At 40.5% G+C, this 21,590-nt stretch overlaps 1 protein-coding gene across 1 annotated transcript in view; it reads left to right on the top strand.

Annotated features, from left to right (window-relative positions):
* Positions 1–735: 735 nt before the first annotated feature.
* Positions 736–21,590, top strand: part of cdkal1 (CDK5 regulatory subunit associated protein 1-like 1) — a 255,705-nt gene continuing 234,850 nt past the window's right edge. The window contains exons 1-3 of the mRNA XM_069656482.1: positions 736–827; positions 2,460–2,623; positions 3,884–3,996. Of these exons, the coding sequence (XP_069512583.1) occupies positions 2,466–2,623; positions 3,884–3,996 (271 nt within the window). The 5' untranslated portion in view covers positions 736–827; positions 2,460–2,465. The remainder of the gene's footprint in view (positions 828–2,459; positions 2,624–3,883; positions 3,997–21,590) is intronic.

Genomic DNA, 21,590 nt, shown 5'->3' with positions numbered 1-21,590 from the left:
GTTCCTAATTAGCATAGGTAAACGCTCTGCCATTCCCATAGATAGGCATGAGTGTGCAGGTACTCATACAGAGAAACTAAGAAACTAAACGTGGAGCACCCAACTCCAAATGTAAGTAAAAATAAAGTAGCTCTGACATGGAGGTAGTCTTTCAGGAAGTTCACCGAACCAAGAGAGAATAGCCCCAGTGCTCTCACAGAAATAACTTCAAATTAAACAAAAATAAATGCATTGAAACCTGTATCACGTCCTGTCCTTGAAACTAGCATCTAAGTGATGCATTTCTTTCTTGTGATCAATTGAAAACTATAAATGACCACACTGTAAAGGTCAAATCAATTGCAAGTAATTTCTTAATTTAACACTGCAGAATTGAATAAAGGCAAAAAAAATATATTTTGCATAATTCCTGAAATATGCGTAAGTATGATCTTGAATGTGAGTAGATATTGTTTAAACTAAGACCATGTACCAAATATAAACATATGAGGTTGTCAGAATATTCCTAAAAACGGTCTAAATGTGTTCCTAAGAATCGTTATTGAATGACGCCCAATGACCTTAAAGACATGATTTTGAACTATCAATATACTATTCATTTTACAAGGCCTCATAGCCTATTAAAGAAATGCATTATGTACAGCCCAGTGTAAAATACACACTCGTCCAATTTGTCCCTCTTTACCTACCGTAACTACGCGCAAGTATGGCGGCTTGAGAGTTGTGATAACTGTTTTGATGGTGTAAATAACATCTTTGTTCCATTTCTGAAACTTTTTTCTTCAAAATTCGCATTTATCTCAACTAATAACAACATTGCAACTCAGGTAAGGGGTTTAAACAGTGTCTAAGAGGGTTTGCCTGTCCAAAATAAGGGGCACGTGGGCAGAAGCTAGCTAATGAGGCTAGCCAAGCTAATAGCTAGCTGACCCATAGCACACAACAAATGTCACTATAGACTGTGAGCTGTCTGTCAAATTAAGTGTTTTCACAGGTGTTTGTAATTTCTGTCAATCAGCGCGTGCGTAGGCGGTTAGGCATTAGGTAAAAAGTTGGTTGAAAATAATATTGTATTGACTTGGTAACGTAAAGCTAATAAAAATGGACCGTAGTGAACGTTACTTTGTATTAAATCTTTAATAAATGTATTAGTTGCGCTGGTGTCGCCTTGAACTATTTTGCATAGCTTTTTACATGATATTAAAAGCAGCAGCTAAGACTGGACGTGTCGTGGTATGTATGTTTATGTAACAAAAACGTCAGTTGGTTAGAAAATAAGACAATACTAATATTATATGATAGTTCATAATAATAACAGTCATACGAGCCGATAGTAACGAAGTGTGTTTATCTCCACTAACGTTATGGTACTAGAGTCTAGAAGACTAATTAAGTTCATACAAACGAGAGGTTAAATGTCTGAAAAGTTGTTTGCTATCCATCCGTCTTCATTTATCAAATTTTACTGCCACTTTTGTAACTCCAAAGCCTCTTTTTTGGCATATTTTCAATGATATATTGATAAAGTTGAAAATACGTTTACACTGCAGGGAAAGCAGTTAAAACATAAGAATGAGAAAACTTCAAGTCATGGAGAGATACTGTTGATATTACTGTCCAAGCCTATTTTGGTGGGAACTTTCTGAGTAGCTATATGCTATAGCCTAATTAACTCAGGTGTGTTACAAGACACGGGTGCTCTGCTCTTATCAGCATGATGATTCCATACTCTTTAATCAAGCAGGTAATTACCTCTGCGGTATAAGTATGATTTTTCAGAATCAGAAATGCTTTATTTATCCATTAAAGTTGCTCTGACACAGACAGAAGCATGAACAAAATATAGGAAATAGAAGTAAGAAATATGGCAAGTATGTACTGTATATATGCAATAATAAGAAATAAAGATAAAATAAAAAAATGCTGAGAAAGGGGCTGTATGGTGATTTAAATATGAATGTCAGAATTAAGTATAATTGTCAGATTAAATACAGTAACACAACACAAAGTTAATAAATCTATTATCTCTTATATTTGAGGTAGCAGGCTTTAAGCTGTTCAAACATAATCAGAATCCCAGTAGCTAGAAAACTAGTCGTTAGCACAGTGGTAACAAAGAGAACCCTATAATGACTTGATTAAATAGCTTATTACAATGAATACTTTTATTTGTCCAGATTTAAAGATTCAGGTGCCTTGAGCAATTCAGAGGCTTTATCATATCAGATATCATGTTATCAAATTGCCCAGCATTTTAACTTAAAGGAAATTACAATCAATGTAATTTAGACTGTTTTCTTGTGTTATTAACAATTTCAAATTATTTTATTACATCACTGTGCTTTATGTGATCACAGGAAAACATATCTGGGTGTCAAATGTTTGCTTATAAGTGTCTACAACTTACAGGGTCTAATAAAAATAATGATGCTCTAATCCGTTCCTTGTCTGACTTTCAGAGCACCATGCCGTCAGCCTGTGACTCACTGATTGAGGACATCGAGGACATGGTGTCCTCTAGCGACCCCACTCCTCACGAGAGACAGTCTGCTAGAAAAAGTATCATACCAAGGTCCAGGAAGAAAAAAGATCTAACAAACAATGAGGAGCTCCAAGCTGACAGGTGAGTCAAATGAGAGAGAGAGAGAGCGAGAGAAGAGTAAGGCTGTGTTCGAAATGCCGTACTATATACTATATACTACATGCTATATACTGCATACTGCGTTCGGCGGTAGTCTGTAGTATGGAGGAGCTTTTCAAATTAATTTAGCAGTATGCTACGCCAGGCAGAAGTAAACCGTAACCCCAACTTCTTTAGCTATAGCGTCCCCTTCTGCTGGAATGCTGCTGCTGTCCGTCACTTCATTTGCCGCTGTGACGTTCCAGCGCTTTGCATTGTGGGATACAGTAAGCGAGGTATACTGGTCCGATGCATACTGGAGATTTTCTCCGAATCAGTACGACATCTGGGCATTTTTGGCATACTGCACATTTTGCTTTTGTTTGCATACTACATACATTTTGGCCAAATCAGTACGTACTGCTCGTATAGTGTGGCATTTCAAATGCAGCATATGTCAGATGAAAGCGAGAATTAGAATATCGTTTTCAGATTGTTTCATGGCGATTACATTCAACAGCACAACTAACAGCCACATTTCCGCAAGACCCTGCTGGATTGTGCTGGATGTTGTTTGAATCCAGTCAAATTGCACTCTACATCACATAACATTATGTACCTATGACCCAAAGCTGACGGCCAGAAACCTTCTGAACACAGCTAAATAACAAGAAAATTGGAATATGCAGGCAGAGGACTCAGAAAAACAATGTAATTACCTGATGTGGTACAGAAAGAGGTATCAAGTCATTTCATTAATACTCGCATTGTTTTAAAGTTTTAAATGTGGGTATTGTAACAACCTTGTTCTAATAACAGCAAGCATGGTCTGTTTTACATACATGCTATGAACAAACCACAGCAGGGCCTGTTTGGAAGAATGTTTACTTTGTAGTGTCTTTATCGCAGTTTGGATGACATCTTCCCAACTGTCTTAAAAGGGATAGCTGGATTTTTTAAAGCGGGGTTGTATGAGTTACTTATCAATAGTGAGTGCACTACGTACAGTACATAACAGTCAGCATGTTCCCTGTTAGGAGAAGCCTACATGGAAGCTAAGCTATGCACCGCTGCAGATGGGGTCACGAGTACAGCGTACTTCAGTAAAAGAGTTGTATAAACAAACATTTTATTTGAAGTGTATGTTTTTTGGTTTTTTTTGTCCCCGCTTCAGATTCATGAAATAACATCAGATTTGAATATTATTTTTTTTTATTTCCACACATCATTTAACAGACATATGCCCTTGTTGTTAATTTTCAGTGTGATCCCTGGAACCCAAAAAATCTGGATGAAGACGTGGGGCTGTAGTCATAACAACTCTGATGGAGAGTACATGGCCGGACAGCTAGCTGCCAGTGGATACAAGATGACTGGTAAGTGATTTTGTTTTAAAATTTTGGATGTTTGTATAAAGTCAATCCCGGATCCCATCAGCTATAGTCTGAGACGGTATATAGCCTCTGGGATCACCGGTGAATGTGCTGGGCGGTAAGTGATAATCGACTTCATGTCAAGACTTCCTTTTCCCTGTGCTGCATTGTTACAGAATGAGAAACCGTTTTCTTGTGATTTACTTGTTATTAATGGGTCTTACCTTTACCGAAATTTCAACATCATGATGCAGATTTGTAAGAAGTAAAAATTTAAGCTTTGTCAGGTCTGTCCTCAAGAGGAGAAGAAAACTTTTTAAGTGCTCGTTTGTTGAACGGATGTCGGATCATTCTGATGCATTTGAGGAAGTCGGGAAAACTGAACGCCGAACGTCTTTCGTGACAGCGTCAAGGGAGTTCATCTCAAGTTACATTTTAGATCTAGAACGAATTATTAGCTAAACTTAAATGCAGATGTCTGTTTATAAAGATTAATAGCATAAATGGCATTATGGTGGATTGTGTTCCGCCTGCTTTTGCTTTCCTCACGGACTGTTTTTCTTGCATATGCTGCAGCCTGCTGATATGTGATCAATATTACTTGGACTATAAACCAGTTCAAACGGAAACCACAACACTTGCCTTCCTGGAAATCCACGTCCCTGCGTACAGATTCTATTATGTAGACTATTCGACTATGTAGATTCTGTAAATTGACTGTGGATTAGTAAACATTAACAAAATAACAATAGAAATAGAAAAATACAAAGAAGGATGGGATGCATTCAAATAGATGACGGTAAGATAACCAAATAACTGCACAACTCTACATTGTAGAATTGTGGCATTATTATGTTTTATATCTGAGGTGTTAGTAAAACTGATGCCAATATTATTATCAAACACAAGAGGGCAGTCTTGCTTTGTTAGTCAGTTGAACAATGTATGTTGCTCCAGTAGGAGACTGTTGAAGTTTGTTGAGGGCAGTGCACAGCCTGGAGAGCTTAAATCAGGACAACACAAAGAAAATAAAGAGATAACTTTAGAGGATCTTTGTATTTTCTGGAGTCTGTCTGTCCTTATGAACCAGGGGAAGTTTGATATAATGATAACATTTAAAGAACAAGTCCTCAAAATTAAAGGGCAACATATTTTGTTGTAATTTTGCTTAAGAGCCCCTGTTGTAACCTCCGTTTCCTTTTTCAGGTCCTTCCAAAAAGCTAAAATCACTGTTGCAAAGCTAAAAGATTTTTTTCATTGCAGTGGTTAAGGAAGTTAGGAGGTTATAGCCAAAATATTTCTAAGTTAGTACCTTACTTCTCCGTTGTGGCCTCATTATCAGTAGATTAAATGTTTTTTTTTCTTGACAATATGATACTTAAGAAAATACACCTGGGTTGACAGGTGTCTGATTACAGACTGTTAGACAAAACCTGACTATGCTTCCTTTCCTCTTGAGTTTTGCATGCCCTTTGCATTGAGGCCAGACATATTGTGAACTAGATTACCAGAGGTCTTTCATGAGGGATTAAGTGTGTGTGCACGCACAGGTAAGACAGACCAGCACAAACAAAGCAGAGTGAGGTGGAGACAGACTATCTCCATTTTATCAGGCTGTGTGTGTTCGATTGTAGTTATCAGTTAAAGGTTATCTTTTCAGTACATGTTAGCCAAACCGTTTCCTTGTGCATGTGTGTCCGTCTTAATAAGTATGTGTGTAATCCGATATTTATTTCAATCAGCCTTGGAAAATAAGATGAAGACAGGTTGATGTGTGACAATTTGTACAGTACCTACACCTACACAGTATACATGTTTGTATTGCACTCTGCCATTCTTTATGCAGTAGCTCTTTGTGTGTGTTTTGAAATAGAGAGAGAGAGAGAGAGAGACAGACGGGGGGGGGAAAGGGGAGAGTTAATATTAACCCCTCAGGCGTTTCTCTCACCATGGGGTTTCCACAGCCTTAGAAAGACATTAATCACACGCTTCAAAAATGTAGATGTACTCACACTCAAACACACACATAAGACACAATTTACTGATGAACACAGGCCAACAGTTCCCCGCTCATCTGGCAGTTTAGACCTTTGATCTCTGTATCTGCTCCACCTTTCTTTGTTTTGAACATTTTCTCTGTCCCCTGGGCTCGTCTCAAACACAACCTGTCTCTCTCTATCACACATTTCTCTCCACTTCGCTGTCTCTCACCCTCCCTCCTGACGCAGTAGCATTTCCTGTGTTAAAGAATCTGATATTGTGCTAATTGTCTATCTTCTCTAATTGAATGGAAAGTGGTGAGTGTTTGTCATGAAGTGATTGTGATGAAAACCTGTTGTTTGTGGTTAATGAGTTGTTTTCTTTGTACAAGAAATCTCTGTTTCAGAGTCTGACTACATTACATACTGTAGTTCTCTTACGGTCCTCAGCAGATATAGACACATGATGGTGTAATGTAATGCACTCTGAGGTAATGAGGTTAAAACTGGATGCTATGGATATTGAATTTTTCCAATGTGCAGGACATGTACAGCAAATATTGTTTGATTGAATTATAGTAGTGATGTATATGCTCATAAAAGTTTGCCCTTACTCACCTCACATATATATATATATATATAAATATATACAATCCAGTATGAGATTGCCAACATATTAGGGAGTTCTGTTTGGGCATCTTTGTCATTCTTCAAGATTGGACGCAACATTTTGTGTGTGAATCTCTGCAAGAAGACACCGAACTCTAAAACAAAACATCTATTTATGTAAATACTTACGAAGTCAAAGGAAAATGTGTCACAGTTGTTGTAGATCAGTTGTTTTGATAGCTTTCAGATTGCCTTTGCATATAATTTGCGTGACTACATGCATTTGCAAGAGTGTGTGATTGTGTTTCATGTGTTTATGGGGACCTGTGTACCTTGTGTGTGCTTACCAAAACCAGACCATCACACAGGTTGTTTGTTCCTAAGTTAGCGCCCCTTTTGATGGCAGGCTACACATACTCCAGTCTCAGAACCCATCGGCTATCGTCTGAGACGATATAGCCTCTGGGGACAACTGTGAACATGTCGGGCATGTCCGGTTTAGCCAGAGGTTATCGATAAACGATTTCCAGTCAAGACTTCCTTTTCCATGCGCTGCATTGTTTACAGTTCAGTTTGCAACTTGAGAAGCGACTGTGTGTTCAGATAAAAAGTGAAGTGAATAACGCCCCTCCAAGTATGTCAATAAAAGAAATGGCAACATTTCTTGGTTCATTAAATCCCCTGGAGGAGCGCCTGTTTGTCTTTTTGTGGTGGTTTCAGTTTAGCTTTAAATAGTAAGTTACACAGAGGCTTTACTCTGGCTAACTACTGCGGTATGAACCTGAAAAGGAAACCGTTTTTCTTGTGATTTACTTTAAGTGTCTTATCTTTGCCGAACATCATGATGCAGATTTGTAAAAGGTAAAAATGCAAACTTTGTCAGTTCTGTCCTCAAGAAAACTACTTTTAAAATGCTTGTTTCTTGAACGGAGGTCGAATCGATCATTTCTGATGCATTTGTGGAAGTCAGGAAATCTACATGCTGAACGGCTTTCATGACACAGCGTCAGGGGAATTTATCTCAAGTTTAAGTTTGTCCCATACTTGATGAATACTTTCAACACCTGGTGAACTTTGAGAAACTGTCGCTGTTTGTTTTGGTTTATTCTTCAAAAGAACTTGGTTAGGTTTAGGCTCATTACTTTTTTTAAAATTACATATTTGAGTGTTTGAATGTGAGTAAAATTGTAAGTGACATTGTGTCCACCAACCCTGGCAGAGTTTCTTGCTCTTTATTCCACGTCACTTCTTACTTTGCTCCTTTCATAAATACGACAACCACCAGAAGTTGCTGCATAACTACAAATGTAACCATGCATCGTAAAAAAAACTGTTGCACACTTTTAGCAGCATATTTCAAGTGAAGACCGTCTCTATTTACCTCACTGACACCAGGATTAGTTCCTACTATGACTGACAGGGCTTAGATAAGGTGGTGCAGTCTCATATCAACAGTTTGTTTATCTGTGTGTGTGTGTGTGTGTGTGTGTGTGTGTGTGTGTGTGTGTGTGTGTGTGTGTGTTTCTCCACACCCTTTGTAGCCAGATTAGCTTTGCGCAGTTATAACATCATCGCTGCTGACAGTGGTTAAGGTTAATGAAAAGCCATCACAAGCATACAAGGTTTTTTGTGTCTGCTTGTGTCCTACAGGTAACAGCTTAGCAAAAGAGCAGTCCTCTGTCATTTACCACTAAAATTAATGTTTTTTTTTTACCCGACTTTGTAGCTCAGGGATGCCTTGATCCTTCACCGATTAAGCTTCGGAGTAATCTCCCTGTCTCTCTCTCTTCTCCAGCCTTGTTGTCCCTTTTCTCCCCCTCACTCCTCTCTTTACAAAGTACTTTAAAGGTCAGTGTCTCACCGCTAAAGCTAAAGGATTAGATTGGTTTCTGTCTTACTCTTCTTTGCTTTTATCTATGCCTTTTACCTTTGTGTGCTTCCCTGTCTCTTTTCACCTGTAAATACCCCCCTCCCTCGTTCTCGGGGCGTAAGTATCTTCACTCGTAGTTTTTCTTTGTGGGATTGTTGGAAGGAGAAATTGTGCGTCATGGCCAAATTCATGGGAGATTACACTCAGGACCGCGGCGATCGTTTTGAATGGTATGGTATCGTATGGATGCAATGCAGTAGTCTTGACTTGAGTGGCATGAAATTGTTTGGAGTGCATTGAAGAGAGTGGAAAAGTCTGCAATGACAAGGACTAAATTGGGATCCTGAAGGATGTAGTGTCTAGTCCTTTGCCAGATTGCTCACAGAGACTTTGAGTAGGTTAAACATTATAATTTGAGTCTTTCTCCACAAAGCTGTTGAAGAAGATGACATCATATAAGTATCAGACTGGTACCTCTTTAGTTTTTGATATCTGCAGTGTGTATCTGCAGAGTGTAATGAAAGAGTTTGGACAAAGACGGCTCCCACTGCTCTGAAAAACATGACATCATCTTCTCTCCCTCCCTCCCTGCCATCGTTCCTGCCTGCTTTCTCTCTATCACACCCCCTGCCCTCCCCTGTCCTCCTTTCATCCCTCTCTCTATAACTCTTTCTTTCTTTCTTAAACTATGACATCACCTGGTGAGACGTAGTAGCAGTTCACGTGTTCTCCTCTAGGTGGCAGTCTTGCCTCATTGGAAGAGCTTTTCTTTTTTACAGGAACACATCTAGTCAGTGTAAGGATGAGGTCATCCCTGTGAAAAACATGCTCTGTGTTCTCATTCATAGTTTTAAAAGTTGAAACTTTAAGTCCTTGAAGGTTAAACATGATGTTATGTAATTATTTATGTTGTCGAAATAAAAGCAGTTCTTTACAGTTCTGTTATTAACCTCAAATTAATGATGCAATGCAATACAGTTAACATTAATCAGTATGTTGTTATAAATCTATTAAGTAGTACTACTATTTATTATATTAACTTAATTAATGCTTTTCTGAGAATCGTGAACAATTTGATGCGTTCATGATTAAGGTTTAATATAAAGTGACTGCTGGAGAGATCACGCGTCAGTCTTCAGTCGGAGAGCAATTTTGCAGGTACAACTGCTCTTTTTTATTATAGTAAATAAGACATGCTCACCTTTTCCACACAAGACTTAAGGTCATGGGGCTGGCCAGTTAAGGTGACATATTAGCTGCCAGATCAATAACTAATTTAAAATTTACAACACAAACTATTTGCTTATCGTGAACAATCTGAGGAGACAATGCCTCTCCTGTTCATGTCTTATTTGTTACTTCAATAACCTGTGTCACTTCTCCTCTCTCCTTTTATTGTCTCCACACTTGTAGTACCGCCTGTCCTTGCTCTGACTGGCTCGTCTTGTCGCGCAGATCCTCTGTCCAACCAAAGAGGGCACTGTTTACCCATGAAAGTACACTCACACAAATGAACCACATTTGAGCAGCAGAGCAATGTGCCAAGTAGTGACTTCATAGAAAGGCGTGTATGCTCACACATGGCCCTGCACATACACACACACACACGCTCACACATGCATGCACACACGCACACACACCCTTCATGGAAAGGCACACCAGGATATTTTGATTGTTTTTGGCTGCTCTCCTCCCCTCCCCATCTCCTCTCAGCCAGCGAGCCGCACACACAGCACTTCAGTTATGATTTTACATACCGGTTAGGCAAAATTGCTCCCTGGTACACATTGTCAGCCAAATCAGGCGCTCTCAGTTCCTGGTTTGGACACAGACGGTTGGAGGATATGAGTTTCAAAGAGAGGGTGTGAGCTGTTTTGACAAAATGATACGAGGGCTCTAGTGCTCAGCAGGTATTACAGGTGCTGCTGTGGACCGAAAGCCAGAGATGTCACATGCAGTGTAATTTTACTGTGCCTTTTAGACAATGAACTGCTTCGGCATTATGATTGATATGAAATGCATCATTAGCTTTGAAAGAAAGCTTGATTCATTAGCTGGTAACATGTTATTCTTTTGTCACTTAATGCAATTTGTTTCTGTTTGAAATGAGGCACATAATGCTGCATGCATTATATAGACAAACATAGACATACTGGCATTTTACTGACACAATGGGTTTGTGAAATTTACAGTCATTAAACCAGTGAAATTTTCCAGAATCTTTATATTCAACATTATTTGGATTGATACTCTATCAGACCTTCAACTCATGCCGCGTTTGTGTTACAGTAAGTACCTCTGCAGCACTGTGTGATTGTATTACATCACTGTAGAGTATTCTCACTCTGAGCGTGTGTGTGTACCTCGCATACGTGCCGTCTCATTCATAAAACGGAGTGTGTGAGGGTCCTCTGATTGGCTGACTGTGTGCTACGCAACATTACACGCCGCAATGATATGTCCAATGGAAACTTACAATGTTCTCTCTGACTCCACCTCTCACATATACACACAGACAAGTTAGCGCACACACAGACCGCTCACACACACATTTTCTCTTCTCACACACAGACGTGCTGGGAATTGATATCGTACGGGGAAAGTGTGTGAGAGACGGTTTCGACAGCCGTCATTCTGCAAGATTAGATGTATCACCTGGTGTGCATACGCGTGTGAGAAACACTCTTTCCTTTCCCTCCCGTCTTTCTACTATCTCGAAAGTGTGTGTGTTAGACAGTCCCACTTTTCTGGTTGAGAGAGGGGAAGGGATGGAAGGAGTGAAGGGGAAAGCGATGTAAGGAAAGATGAGGGGAAGAGTCAGGAGGAGGAGGAGGGTGCAGGGATGAAGGGTACAGCCGACAGAGACGGATTCGATCGAAGCCAAAATCAACCAAAGCGACGGTTGGAAAAAGGGAAGCAAACGGGGAGAGCGATACGTTGCCAGGGAAAACGAACTAGACTCCGGCCAATCTGCAGAAACGGGAAATAGAGCAATGGATAGATGGAGGAATAACTGAGGGGAGAAAGATGAAGGGAGTAGATTCAGGAAAGGCACATGAAAGGAGAGACAAGTGTACACTCTGTGTATTGCAGAAGGAGGTGAAGGGAAATGATACTTGTCAGCAATGGATACGGATAAAAATCAAATAACATTGTAATGAGAAACATAATAAGAAAGGGAACTAGATATAAATCGAACAAAAATAAGAACAGAAGATTTAATTTCTAAAAATATACACGTTTCATTCCCTGCAAGCACACGTACACTTGAACAGAATATGTGAACACAATACTCTAAAGTTCAGAGCAGACATTTAGCAGGTAGACGGGCTGTTATTATGTAAATAAGGATATTTAAATACCAGCAAGGCAGCATGAGGGTTAAACAATTTTGAATATTGAAGTAATCATTTGGCAAAACAGATGTTCACACTGAACACAAAAACAACTGCTTGGTAAATTGTATTTGTTTCTATCTTCATTTTGTAAGAATCCTTCAGTAGTTGCTTTCTAATACCCCTTTCCCATCGAAATTGACGCAGGTTTTTCGGGAAGACCTGCTTATAGATACCGATTGTCTCTTTTCCCATTGCCACTGAAGTATACTCCTGTGAGTCTCTTTTCTGCTGCGTCACCATCTGACGCCACAATCGACCGGAGACGGGGTTAGTAAACAGTGAGGAAGTTACGGTGGTTAGGTCTATCTTGTATCTATTACTCATTCAGTCTGTTGATCAAACTCGGCGCCGACAAATTTGGAACGATGTTCGTGCGCTGCTCGGACACAGACGGGCGTAATTTGTACCCGAGATGACAAGAAGTCGCAGAAGTTACTGATGGAGCATAGCATCGTGCCGGAAAGGAGGTGGAGATTAGCGTTCCCATCAATGCCGATCGGAGCCGAGACGATAATTACCCGGGTCCACTGCAGAGTCGTTTGACCTGGGTCTACAGGACTAATAATTTATGTATTATTGTATGTGTGGTTTTAACAGAGCAATACTGCTGAAACGCAGCAGCCGTCTCTCCTGTCTGTAAAAAACACACACACACACACACCGTGGCAGATTTCAAGGCTTTGAATTCGTAAAACTCCTACGAATAGACCTGTGAGTCTATGCAGTCAAGTGTAACCATTTAGAGGCCACGAGATTAAAGTGATCCCAACCACTGCAACCACTGTGTCTGTGTGTGTGTTCATGCGTGCATCGAGCGTGTGTGTGTTTTGGTGATCCTACAAGGTGACCCATCTGTATAGGCAGCGCCCAGTAACCATTTAGAGGCCATGGGATTAGGGACCCCAGCCATTCCTGCCTTAAGTTTCCCTCGGGGGAACTATGGATGAAGGAAAAGACGGAAAACGGGGTAGCTCGAGGAAACGACGGATCACAGCTCAATCCAATCCATTGATTACTCTGAGGAAAAGAATTTTGACAGCATCGAAAGCTGATCTGATGAGAACAACGATTGCTGAAAGAAATCGTCATGGGAGTCAAAACCTACAAAATCAGCCGTAGGGATTATTAGTGTCGTGCTTTAAGGCTTTATTTAAGAATAACAGCTACACTACTACTTGACTTCAAGGTGTCTAAGTAACACTAAATGTTAAAACAACATGGCAGAAAATGGAAATTAGGGACTGCAGAAGCAAACAAGGATTATTCTTTCCCTACAATAATTTCTCCAAGGATAGAAATATCTCCCTCACTGCCAGGAGCACTTCTCACAGCGAGGTTTAGGAGCAAGGACAGAGAAATACAGCCGGCTGAAAGACCGACCACTCCTTGTTCCTCTGAGAAATAACAAAAAAACAGAACAAATTGATTCCCCAAAGGGTGGTGATATCTCACCCTTGTTTCCAAACTAGAAAGAAGCAGGAAAGGTGAGGAGAGGAAGAATAATGGAAGCAAGAATCGCTGTTCCACTCCTGCCTGTGCACGTTCATTTGTCCAGCTGCACTTTCATTTCTCTGATGAAGAAAGCTAGAGATAAATGAAGGGAGAGGCTGGATAGTAGATTCTTTTGCTGCGTCCCTCTAGAGGAAGGAAGCGTATTCCCTATTCCCAGCAGAAGCCAGCCAGCCAGTCAACCCCCTGTTATCCCAGGAACACCACTGGGATTGGGAATACCCTGAAGGAATATAATGGGAATATCATGGAGGGGATGTGAGTAATGGGATAAGGCAAGAGCCCAGGGAAAGGCTTGGGGGTGTAGGGAATTGAGGGAAGGGAGGGTCTAGGAAACAAGGGGGATAGGAGGTTGTCTGGAAAGGGGATGAGGCGCGAAGCCAGGTTTTGCTCACATCCAAAGTGTTGAGCCTTAAATCCAAGCAGGGAGATGACACCTTCTGCCAGCAGAGATGGCCTAATGGCAAAAAAATACAAGCTAATGGCCTACAGATTGCCTCTTCAAATCTCAGATCAAAATGTCCACACAGGGTAGGAGATGGAAGGAGCATGCTTTTCCTTTCCTTCAACAAGTTGCATCAGGTGTCGTTTAACAAGGCGTTTAACCCCCAGCATCTCAAGATGAGCTGCTCAGTGGGTAACAAGACAAGCCTGTGGATATGTTGGGCAGCTCCCAGTAGTGTGTATGTAGCCCACCATGTATTGCCCCTGTCTTTACAGTTCCTGTCTAATGATATGAATAGAAATTTCAGCTTTTCCTGGGATGAGCTGAAAGGTGAGACCAACATAATCACCAACATAATCATACGTATTTGGTACATAAAAAAGTGGCCTAATTGAATTTTTTTATGTCAAGCAAAACTATTTGAAGATTGTTGGCAAGGTAATCATCTTCAATGTTAAAGATATCTTCTCGAACATTTTCATTTAAATAAATTTCTGTTAAGTCTCTATCGCTGAATGAGGTAACACAATGGTGATTGAGCCTATGGCCCACTGATGAAAGCCTTTGCTTTTGCATTGAAAAAATCACAAGCGGCGCCCAGTTAGTGAAGTGTTTTCCATCACCCAGCAGTGGTTGGTCTGCCAGAGAGGGTAGGCGGAGCTAAGTGGCTGCTTTTCCGGTCTCTGCAAGTGTTGCCAGTAAACAGTAATCTACAATGGCTGAACAAACAAGGAAAAGATCGATGACTACAGATACAACTTCAACAATAAGTGAAAATCCAAAGAAAAGGAAACAAATTTGACGCTCAGATGAAGGCAAACAGTCTAAAAAGGAAAGCGACCGTTGGAGAGGAAAATCAAGAGTTACAACTGTAACAAAGGGAGCCAGCCGTGGACGTCACACATGCGACACTGTCTGGATATCTGGGAAGGAATGCTCCCACAATTACAGTTTATCGCCATAGGTGCTGCCGAAGATGACGAAACTGAGATTTTCGAGATTACCACTTCAAATTGAGTGTTCATTGGTTCATAATATGTTGATATTTTTTCATGTATATCATTAAAACACAATAAAGAGCTCAAAGTAAAGGAAAAGTATGGTGCAATTCTAATTATTTTCTAATTGTCAACAAATCTCAGCAAAAGGACAAAACCAGTATATTAAGTATGTGAAGCCAAAGCTTGATATATCTTAATCTTCTGTATTTTAGAGCTCTATTATAAAAACTACTAGAACACATACATGAGCCACACACTTACAATGTCTGACCTGTTCCTGTATTATGATGAACACTGTTTTATCACAATCTATTCAATATCACCATCTTGCTGCTTTAAAGAGTCAGAGGCACACCAACTGAAACTTGTGTCCAGCACATTCACCGTACTGCACAGGTGTTTTTTACTCCTTGGTTTATAAGACCTCCCTTCAAGGACTTACTGGCATGTAATTCACTAAACAATCGGAGCTCCACCCGACTTTAAACTGACTTGAAGGTCTTTTCAGCCAAAGTATATGAAAACACCTGGATAGGTGTGCTAGGCCAATAACGATTTTCATTTTTAATAGGAACAAATAGAGTTTTGGCAGAGTACCAAAAGGCAGGCTGAGGAAGTGAGAGAGAATACAAGACAGACCAACGCATTGTTGGTTTTTGTCATGTCTTATTCATCACAGATTCCTAAAAAATGAGGTCTTTGGTTGCTTTTTTCATCCAGATTCATTCATGTAACCATAATCACCATCAATCAAATGCATTTATTTTGGGCCACTGTTTGCTGTCCCGTTTTTTTATGTTACAATAGCCAAGAATTGGTTGCCAGCTTCTCAAAAAGCTTGCCAAGAATCTATCAAGTGGTCCCTGAGTTCACCTTGAAATATAATCTTTTTTAAAACCTGCTCAACCCGCTCTTCAACCGAGATGTAGGAGGCTGCATTGAGAGTTGCTTTGACAGATAGAAGATGGAACAAACTACGTGTTAATAAGGGTCCTGCAGGACAAATTGAGTTTCATTCACATAATTTGACAGTGCAAACTGCCCTTTTATCAAGATGTCATTGTTTTTATGCATTTATAGCTCCACTTTGTTCAGTGGAGTGATGTCAGGACTCACTTAGCTTTTCTCGTCTGGAGGACAAACAGTGCGATATTGTGTCAGGCTCCTTGTCAGAAGAGCTAAAAAGCCCAAAGCAAGACGATCTATATTCTTTGACATTTGACAACTCATTGTCGCCTCCTCTGTTTTTGAATAATTAGCTTGTCTGTTATTTTACAAGCTGAAAGAGACTTTTTAGTCTTTCTCACTTCTAATTTGTCCTCTCCTCTTTGTTTCCCCTGTCATCTTGACTCAACAAGGAAAACAAATGTAATTTCCCTCATGAAGAGGGAATGAAAGCTTGAAAGACATTAGTAATTAACGTGGCATGCATGCTGTTAGTGTGGGCGGAGAAAGTGTGTGGGTGACACATGAATAAAAAGCAAAGAAATTGAGAGTTAGGCATTCAAGGGCATGTAGTAAATGACTTTCATGACTTTCAAGGCCCCCTTTGAGATTTTCCCTCTCTTTTTTCCCTTCGGCCCTTTCCGTGTTGTTCGGGAAGATAACTCCTGCTTTCTGTCTGAGTGTCCAATGTTCAGCCATCAGAGCCATTATTCGCTGACCAGCGGGGGTGACCTGTAATGTGTGTGTGTGGATCTTCGTATGAGGCCACCTGCTGAAGTGAAAGCTCCGGGTACCTGTCAACGAAAAGAAGAGTGGGAGCTTGAGTGTTTGTGTGTGAATCTTGAACATAGATATAAGAGAATACTTGGGTACATTATTCATATGTCCTCACAAGTATTTAAAAGCAAGACAGTGTGTGTGAGCGTGCCTGTGTGTGTGTGTGTGCGCGCACTTCTGTCTCTGTCTGATCTCCCCTTCATACATATAAATGAACGGGCTCTGTGCTAGATTTCCGTGTGAGAGCACAGATATTAGATAAAGTGGATTTAAAAGCCGCGGATGATTTGAGCAGTGGGTTTAATTTGAATCATCATCGGACAAAGTAACCTTGATCACCGAGCAGAAAAGATGACTTGACTGGAAGCATCAGCAGGACATTGCTTGACCAGAGAGAAATTGTGAATGAACATAAGTAACCGTGTGTGTGGTCACTCACAGGTTAGAGGCCTAATAGCTTGTCTGCAGTCCACTCTTCGAGGCGGGGTGTAGACAAGTAATTATTGGGCTTGAAATTTGCACGAAGATGTGTGTGTTTGTGTGTGTGTGCACAGAAACTTTGAGGCTCTCCCTCTCTCAGCCCTGCTTTCCTCGCTCATTCTCTGGTTGTGTTCAGCAGTATAGATCTATACAGGGGGAAGTTAACAGAGTAAATACAGGTAATGTTTAGCCAGGGAAGCAGTCAATAGCTTTATATTGATTAAGCTTTAAGTGTGGCCACAAGTCATTTCCTGGCCGTTTGTGTGTGTCTGTTTGTGTTATGGACTGAAGGCTTTTGGAAGTGTCTTTTTTTCCAAGATGCCCGATACCATTTCTTCCTTCCCGATACCATTTCCAATACCTAGAGTTGAGTATTGGCCGATACAGAGTTCACATTTTATGCTAATGTGATAAAAAAAAACCCCACTAAATATTAGTGGACGTAGCCACCGTGACATCATCCATTGTTTTCTCGACTGCGTAAAAGAAGCTGAACAATGGCCGATTTTGGTTTGCTGGAGCCAGAAGCTACTGGAGTGAGTGGTTGAATCACGCCAAGTTATCAAAGCTAAACAGCCTGTGTCTGTGGTTGATCCATTAGCTTGTGAATGAGCTAGTTTAACTCTCCCAGGAGGAGATTCTGTTTGTGACGGTGACTGACTGCAGGTGTTTATTTATCAGACTAAAGAAGTAGCAGACTTGCCGCTCGCTCGCCTGGTGAGATAGTGGCCGGTGAACAACATGTAAACGTAAAATAACTGATCTTCTCAGGCCAACAACTTCTGACTCCTGTTTACTGCCCGACAACTAAATAAATGTTTGATAAACTAAGCTATCAGACCTAGCATTTAACTCACCGAAAAGCTGGAGCTCAGACTTCTTGCATGGTCAGAAAGTTCCATAAATCACACAAAGAGACAGATTATGTCTGATTTTTGCATGAAAAAATCACCAAAAGACTCCAACAACACGGACAGGTGAAGTTAAGTTCAGTGACTGTGTGTCTGTCTTAACGTCTAGCAGACAGCCAGCAGGATCCACCTGTCAATCAAGTGAGCTGGCCCCTTATCTTGAACAATAAAATGAGCTTTTATATCAAAACCGTTTTTTGTACCAGGCTGTAAACATGTTTACTTCTGCTGTAAAAATGGGCCTTTTTCCCATCAGCCGCAATGTTATATCTTGGTTTTTGGAGCCAGCCTCAAGTGGCCGCTCGTGGAACTGCAGTTTCCACTTCTGCATTGGCTTCATTTTTCAACACCGGAGTTTGCCACTTGGAAAAAACACAGGATGCTGACTTTTTTTTTTTTACTTTGACTAACATTAAACTTTCTGCTTTGTTTTGTTGTTGTTTGTTATTGTCACACGTTGATTCATCTCAAACTGTTTTTTTTTATGGGCTGCTGGTATTGGAGCAGCCCTACTGTTTTGGGTCTTTTTGGGGGTTATTTTTAACCACGCCTCAAGGCACAGTGCTTGGCTTGGGTGCATTTCAGGCTACAATAACCTAATGAGGTGAACAAGAAGGAAAAGTGGTTATTTTATTGTAACTTTCACTTATATATTCCGTCGCTCTGTGTCTGTTGCTCTCATTTGTATTCCGTACTCCGGTCTCCGGATCAAACACTCAGGCAGCGCAGATACATGCACATACAGAAGTGTGTGAAGTTTATTGATAATCCGAGGCTTTCCACATGGCAGACAGATGGCTCTTCTAATCTTCCAGACAGACACTGCCTTTTGATATCTGATCTGATCTGATGATTACTCTCTGTGTGTGTGTGTGTGTGTGTGTGTGTGTGTGTGTGTGTGTGGGTGGAAGTGTATCCGTGTGGTTTCCAGGATGAACTCAATAAATTTGTCCTCAGAAGGCCCTTGCTGACTCGTGTGTGTGGCTCTTCAGTCCTTTGTAATGTGTAACCTTATTTTACAGTTGACTCTGACTTGACACTGTGGTTGAACGTTGATCAATGGTTGACGAGGACTGTTATGACAAGCTGATATTTCTGAACTTTATTGTGCTTGGTTTTCACACGGAACAGTCGTGCTTTGGTGTCATGAGTTTAGATTAAAAGGATATGAATATTTATTTGATCTTTTCTTGAACTTTATACAGAATGTGAAAGGAAGGGAGAGAACGGGTGCCCTGAAAACAAGCTCATTTGATATTGAACTCGGGTATTTAAACACATGATTAGTGAGTTTCACACATCTGCCCTTCTCATATTCATTTCTCTATATTCTTTAATTCTGTTTCCCTCAGGTTTCTGCCTATTGTAACTATAGCCCTATATACTGTATACAGAGATAATGATACAGTAAAGACGGCTGGGCTTTATGCTGTCTTTGCATTTTTATACTAAACCAAACGATGACAATTTATGAGTAATTCAATACAGCATTGCAGGCATAACCATTGCCCTTAAAACATTATAGACTGCATGCCTTTTTAACATTGCCTTTCTTTGCTCTTTGATTTAAGTCCACCAGTATGTTGGCATGTGTAAGCATCAATGTCGACCTAAATCTGTCTCTGGTGATCGCCTTGTTTCCGCCCTCCAAAATGGAATTTGGTTAGAATAGAGGCAATATCACAATTGAACATTTTGTCTGATATTAGGCCAATCACCACCTCCACTTTGCAACAGATTTACTGTGACTCACATGCAGGGACCGTTGAATCATATCAATTATCAAACAATGGGGCTCCTGCTGTAGCAATGCTGTTTGAATGACAGACTGCTGGCATAAACAGTGACTAACAAGTCAATATTATGCAAAGAAAGTTTGTCATGGTGCTGAAAACTTGGTGTGTTGCAGAAACACCCTTTCCTGTTTACCATCCTCTCATGGTGCTGAAAGCATCATCACCCTTGCTACGTTACCTCTAAGTCTGATGGCGTTAAATGCACTGATACATTGCTGTCTGACTGCCTGTCTCGGTGTCTGAAATAAGCTAGCAGCATGACTGTCTCAGCTTGATTTAGCTCCTCTGACCTGATATCTGATTAAAGAGATTCTGTTGTGTGTAGGAGCTGGATTAGCATATAAAAAGACAGTGACAGGACATCAGATAATTTTGATGCCATCTGTTTTCAACGGAATTTGTTAGCAGAGGGAGGGTGTGTGTGTTTGTGTGTGTGCCTTTTATGTTTGTGTGCAACCACCACATCCATGCTCTCTGTCATTGTTGTCTGTACTCTTTTCGGCTTGTTATTTTTGTATTTATACGGCACATTTTCCTGCCTTTTGTCCCATTATTTCCAGTTTTTTATTTTATTTTGGTCCCAGAGAAAAGCAGTCCCATTATTAACACGGACTATGAACAAAGACATTCATTATTTAGTACGGTAAACACTTTAAATTGTTCTATTTTGTAATGATTTATTAATTGGGAGGCGAATTCTATGGGATTTGACTTCATGTCCGCCCCACCAAGCTAATGTATTCATGCACGGACGCATTGGAGGCACACATGCAAGCAAGCATGTACGAGTGCACAAACAGACGCACCGTCAGGAACACAAAAATGCCGTAGGCAGCTTTGTGCTATTAAAATGCTTTCAACAGTTCCACGGGATTATCCATTGAGATGCCTATCTTAATTTATCTAAAATCAGATTTTAATAAACACTGCAATTTTCTTGTTCAAATAAAAAGCTGGCTTAAAGTAGCAAGATTTGATAATAGGCATTTTTATGAGGCTCAGTGGTTTAGAAGTGGGGTGGAAATCCTAAGCTACACTGACAGGAGATTGACGGGAAAGAACAACTGAGCGGGTGCGTTTCACATTATTTTGGTGATTTCAGATGAATAACCAAAAAGTTATAGTCAAATTTTTAGTCTCCAGTCGGGGAGTCCCTGTGTTTATTCATCACTGTTTCAATTAATATGAGGTTGTTTGCTGTTTTCTCCATCACTTCTGACATGTTCATTGTCCCTGTGTGCTACGTCCCTACTCCTCTATGTCTTTGAATCTATCCAGTCATAACAGGTGTTGCATTCAAAGTTGATGATGTTCAGACCACCCCAATAGATTTGTGTGTGTGTGTGAAAGCATTTGAAGGCTGTAATCTCACGAGCAATTTGTACAGTTGAACGTGTGTGTAAAATGTTTAAGTCTGCATACTTCCAACAGAACAGCCTCACTAATTACCGTCTACTTGCCAACATCTACATTCCTCTCACTGCTCAGTACAAAGCACAGCAGCAAAGAGCCTGTGTTGTGTGAGTGCGTGTGTGTGTTTCAAGTTGGAGGCTGTGATGAAGAGCTTTGCACTGTTCATTTCAATGTGGTGGCATTGCAGGTAGAGAGATCAGGTGATGTGTTCACGGCAACACTGGGTTTCAATTAAGAGCATTATAGTGATTATTCCTAATATGCTGGAACGACAGGTAGAGACGTAGCGTGTGTGTGTGTGTGTGTGTGTGTGTGTGTGTGTGTGTGTGTGTGTGTGTGTGTGTGTGTGTGTGTGTGTGTGTGTGTGTGTGTGTGTGTGTGTGTGCGCGCCTCTCCCTCTGTCTTTTTTTATGAGCAAGCTCCATCAGCAAACTATGTATGTGAGTCTATGTGGCTATCCTCCT

The sequence above is a fragment of the Semicossyphus pulcher genome, unplaced genomic scaffold (genome assembly GCF_022749685.1).
Source record: "Semicossyphus pulcher isolate SPU_LCO1_2020_fin unplaced genomic scaffold, fSemPul1.0.p SCAF_9, whole genome shotgun sequence".
Lineage (NCBI taxonomy): Eukaryota > Metazoa > Chordata > Actinopteri > Labriformes > Labridae > Semicossyphus > Semicossyphus pulcher.
This window is presented reverse-complemented; position numbering and strand designations above follow the sequence as displayed.